The 5,322-nt window shown below is 33.0% G+C and overlaps 1 protein-coding gene across 1 annotated transcript; it reads right to left on the bottom strand.

Annotated features, from left to right (window-relative positions):
* LOC109837100 (40S ribosomal protein S20-2-like) lies at positions 772–5,055 on the bottom strand. The gene is made up of 4 exons (XM_020405185.1): positions 4,966–5,055; positions 4,745–4,866; positions 4,533–4,646; positions 772–1,115 (listed from the first exon to the last, which is right to left on the bottom strand). Exons 2-4 carry the CDS (start codon positions 4,851–4,853, stop codon positions 973–975), a joined length of 366 nt encoding a protein of 121 aa, XP_020260774.1. The 5' UTR covers positions 4,854–4,866; positions 4,966–5,055; the 3' UTR covers positions 772–972.

The raw sequence follows: 5,322 nt of genomic DNA on the forward strand, positions 1-5,322 counted from the left end.
AAGACCATCTCCAACCCATTGCACCAAAATAGTGCAAATTTTGCATTAAAATAGTGTAAAAATCATATCTAACAGTAATTCATCTCCAACCCACTACATCATTTTTTGCACCAAAAAAGAATATTCTCAATATATTCCTTTTTATCTATTTTTATATTATTATTTTTTATTCTCTATATTTTTAACTATTTCAACAATTAACCCTTTTTATATTATTATTTTCTATTCTCTATATTTTTAACTATTTCAACAATTAACCCCACATATCAAATTTTATTTTTTCCACATATTCCTTTTTATCTACTTTTAATTATAATGTCTAGATTTTACTGTTATAATTAATAATAATGACTTTTAAATTTTAACAGTATTTTTATAATTAAAAATTAATTTATTTTGTCCAAATTATACAATTGGAATAAAATTATAAAATTTAAATATTATTGGGGTTGTTTTATAAATTTAAATAAAACATGAACAGTAATAAAACGATGAACAGTGCGACTTCATATTTGGTGCTTAGTGCAACACTATTCAAATGCACCAAAATGACGCAGGAAATGGGATAGGGTTGGAGAAGGAACATTATCAAAAAAATACACTATTTGCACAATTTTGATGCTGGGTTGGAGATGCCCTAAGGTAAATGTCCTTTAAAAAGGGACCAGCTACCAGTAAATAATCACAATGTCAAAATTATCATCCGAGAAAATATCACACCAACGGAATTAAATTCAATTTCCCAGCAAGCATAATTTTCTGCAAGTAGAGTTATAATCAAAATATCAAAATTATCATTCGTGAAAATTTCACATTAAGGGAACTAAATTCAGTTTCTGCACTCAAAATCTTAAAAGGAAAGCAGTGAAATTACAATAAACTAAATCCCAACTATCTGGTTACAGCTCACCAAGAACAAAAACCAGTCAAAACCCTACATAATAAGAAATTTTAAAGCAAAAGACAGTGCGATCATGGCTCTGCAATTGTGACCTCCACCTCAACACCAGGCTCAATGGTAATCGAAGTGATCTGCTTCACCACTTCAGGCGAGCTAGTCAGATCAATTACCCTCTTGTGCACTCGAAGCTCAAATCGATCCCAAGTGTTGGTTCCTGATAACATTAAAAGAACAAATATTAATTTCACAGCGCATTTACCTTTTTTGGGTGTGTAAAATATTTAACAAGAAAACAGAATAGGAAGTTGGTAATGCTAATAGATTATCATTAACATTTCACACTACACATGACCATGACATAAGGTGGTTTCTAAGTTAACGAAGACAGCACAGGAGTAAATATAAAGCAAATTGCAGTGTTTATATGATACCCAGATTTGCGCATTCTACCTGACTAAAGACAAAGAAAAGAGACCAAGGTCTATCAAAAATGATGAAGATATATTGAAGGAAAATGGGTCATATTCTGTGGGGTGTAGTCAAGCTACTTAAACGCATCTGGCAAATGGGAAAGCAGCTAAATGCCCCAGACGCAGTTTGTACTATCCTGAAAATGCATCTTACATGGTCCAGGATGTTGAGCAAGTTGCAGTACATTAAGAAGGTTATGGCATCCAAACAATAGTGACCATATCCTGATAGCAACTCAATAGTGGATTCAAATGCTGAGAGAAGTGTTAGCAGCTTTTGTTTCTTCTCATTTGGGTAATCTTGCTGAAACAACATGATGTATAGTTTGTATTAGCTGCCAGTCTCTGACTTAGCCACTGTATTAGCTGCCAGTCTCTGACTTAGCCACTAGATTAGCCCAAGAAATGTCAGAATGGAAATCCCAGACAAGTCTAACATTCAAATTATTTAAAATTATTTAACACTTAAAATAGAAAATGGTACTAATTATATCCCTTACAAATTGCGGAAGCAGAAGTTTATTATTTTGCAAAATGATGTAACCCATGTCTGCTAAAATAAAATAAACACAAATAATATAATAGCTATACACGCTGTAATTATAGCCGAGACAAACTCAAAAAAATCTGAGTCTTTGAACTAGTTTAAACATCTAATATCATCCAGAATTTGATGCCAAGTTGATTTTTTTCTAAGTACAATCAGTTACTTCTACTTCGTTCTTTTATAACCCCAATATATCATTGATTTTTAGTAATATCAACAAAGATACACTCAGCTTTATCCACACTAGAATTTCTCATTTCAGAAGGGGGAAAAGTCTAATCATAGCAACTGAGCATCAGTTTTAAAAAGCTCGATTTTTGAGACTTCATAGGGAATCTCAGAAATAATCTTTTGAAATTATCATCATATGCTCAGTGTAAACTACTCAGTAATCTTCAAATATCCACACAAATATAATCAGAAGTAGTGCCAATAAAGCTTTAACCCATCATCATTTGTTAGTAATATCAAAAACATCAGTTTGTCAACAAAGACACATCAGCTTTATCCACTCTAGGGTGTTACACTTTAGAATATTTCACTTGCTTCAAAATCCGAGAAAAAAATTCTCATCATAGTAACTGAGCATCAGTTTTAAAAAGCTCGATTTTTTGAGACTTCATAGAGAATCTCAGAAATAATCCTGTGACATTTTCATCATATGCTCAGTATAAACTATTCATCAAACTTAAAATATCCACATATATAACACAAGAAGCATTGCCAATAAGTTGGCAACTGTAAATTTTTAGACCCATCATCATTTTTTAGTAATATCAAAAACAACAGTTTGTTGACAAATATGTGCGAGCTTTACCCACTCTAGGGTTTTCATTTTAGAATATTTCACTTACTTAAAAAAAGAGGGAAAAATCTCATATTAACTGAGCATCAGTTTTAAAAAGCTCGATTTTTTGAGACTTCATAGAGAATCTCAGAAATAATCCTGTAATATCATCATATGCTCAGTCAAAATTCATTAAACTTAAAATATCCACATATATAATCAGAAGCAGTGCCAATAGGTTTGCAACTTTAAAGCTTTAGACCCATTATCACTTGGTAATACTATCAAAAACATCAGTTTGCCACCAAAGACGCATCGGCTTTATCCACTCTAAAGTTTTACGCTTTAGAATATTTCACTTGATTAAAAACACGAGAAAAAATTATCATAATAGTAACTGAGCATCAGTTTTAAAAAGCTCGATTTTTTGAGACTTCATAGAGAATCTCAGAAATAATCCTGTAAAATTTTCATCATATGCTCAGTGTAAACTATTCATTAAACTTAAAATGTCTACATGTATGACACTAGAATAGTGCCAACAAGTTTGCAACTCTTTAACTTTTAGACCCACCAACATTTTTTAGTAATATCAAAAACATCAGTCTGTTACCAAAGACGTGTCGGCTTTACCCACTCTAGAGTTCTCATTTTAAAATATTTCACTTACTTAAAAATGAGAAAAAAAATTCGTATGAGTAACTGAGCATCAGTTTTAAAAAAGCTCATTTTTTGAGATTTCATAGAGAATCTCAGAAATAATATTTTGAAATTATCATCATAGCATAAAATGTCTACAACTATACATAAAACATGAGAAGAGTCAAGTTTGCAACTTAATTTTTCCGCTTTTGAACACCTATTTTCTCAAGATTGTAAAGGACAACGAAAGAAAACAAATTGAACAGCAGTTTTATAAAGCTTGATGATTTGGAATGCCAATAGAAAAATTCTATCAAATTTTTTCTACAAACACTGTTTGTAAGAGTTGAACTAGCCTCCACGTTCAAATTATTTCAGTCAATATTCCAAATAGTGTACGAGGTTTGCAGCTGAAAGATGAAGAGAAATAAAACAAATGGAAGATACCACTTCAGGATGCAGGAATTAGTCAACCAACCCGACCATCAAAAAATGAATTACCCTAGAAGTGACACCATCAGTTTCCAAATGATCAGTTTTTGAGACTTCATGGACCATATCAGGGTCAAGGAATTAGAAAAACGAGTTGGAGGGAAATTCACTTTCTGTTCACGGGTATAGTAGCCTACAAATAATCATGTGGTAATCCTGAGGAATTAAAAAAACGAGTTGGAGGGAAATTCACTTTCTGTTCACGGGTATAGTAGCCTACAAATAATCATGTGGTAATCCTGTGATGTGTTTTAAAAAGAATTCTGAACAGTGAGTTAAGTTCGTGTGATTTGGGGTGTTCTCTTTCGGGGAAAAACTTCATATGGTAAAAGTTAAGAAATAGGCAAAACTTTACGGTAAGTGCAAATAACCCTAACTGTTATATTAAAAAAACAAAATGAAAACTAATGTTCTTCCAGCCAATTATCCACTATCTGAGCAATGCATCCTAATTTCTAAAATGTAACTATAGATTAAGGAGGTTTAGAAAATGATGGGCTATATAACTGAGCAGCTAAACACCAAAATGCTAATTAACTTAGTAATATTGGCAGATAAAAAAGGACACTTATAGTTGACATCTAAAAAAATAGCATTAAAAGAGAGCACTATTAATTTATGCGATCTTGTAGATTTAACAATAATTTATGCAATCATGTAAATTTAACAAGGAGAAATCAAAGAAATTATTACCTTCACCACAAGGGGATTTCCTAGTAGTGATGTTGAGAACCTTAGTGGGCATCCTCACTGGCCCTTTCACTATCAAACTCTTGTCCTTCGCTCCTTTCACCAGATCAGCACAAACTACCAAAGATCATAAAAACCACATCAAATACCAAAATCAGAAGAAAAAAAAAAATAAAAAATAAGAACGAGAGATTGATCGGAGAAAAATCCGGTACCTTTCTCTAGATTCTTGACGTTCTTGGAGGAGAGAGTGATCCTGATGCGATGGAGCTGCTGGGGCTCCTCCAGCCCTGCCTTCATTGGTTTCGTCGCCGCGAACGCCATAATCTCCTTCAAGCTACGAATCGAAGATGGAAAAGATAGAAAGCTCGGTCTAATGAACCCTAACCCTAGAATCTACAAGGCTAAAGCTTGAGAAAGAGAGAGAGCGGGTTACCTGAGATTTCAAGAGTTGGGGGAGAGCGGCGGCGTTCGAGAGAGAACGCTAGGGTTTTATGTCGCTTTTATACAACACATAATGAGTTGAAGCTATTAATGGGTTAAATTCACAAAACACCCCCGAACTTTCTGGGGTTTGCACATGACCGTCTTGAACTTTGAGCTGACTCGCAAGCCCCCCTGAACTTTGAATTTTTCTCACTGGAAAAAAAGGATTTTTAAGTTAAATATCAATCGTTAATCCATGATGAACGATTTTGTTGCCCCCATTCAAAGTCACTGCTAGAAAAAAGAGATAACAAATGAATATTTTTGGACTTTTCTATCCTAATGTCATTTTAGTTATTTTAAATTA

Source organism: Asparagus officinalis, chromosome 4 (genome assembly GCF_001876935.1).
Source record: "Asparagus officinalis chromosome 4, Aspof.V1, whole genome shotgun sequence".
Classification (NCBI taxonomy): Eukaryota; Viridiplantae; Streptophyta; class Magnoliopsida; order Asparagales; family Asparagaceae; genus Asparagus; species Asparagus officinalis.

Bases quoted from the DNA above. Each gene is read 5' to 3' on its own strand.
- LOC109837100 (XM_020405185.1), bottom strand. From the start codon at position 4,853: ATGGCGTTCGCGGCGACGAAACCAATGAAGGCAGGGCTGGAGGAGCCC. The intron at 4,647-4,744 runs GTACCGGATTTT...GATCTTTGGTAG, and splicing joins CGTCAAGAATCTAGAGAAAG to TTTGTGCTGATCTGGTGAAA. The intron at 1,116-4,532 runs GTAATAATTTCT...TAATGTTATCAG, and splicing joins GAAATCCCCTTGTGGTGAAG to GAACCAACACTTGGGATCGA.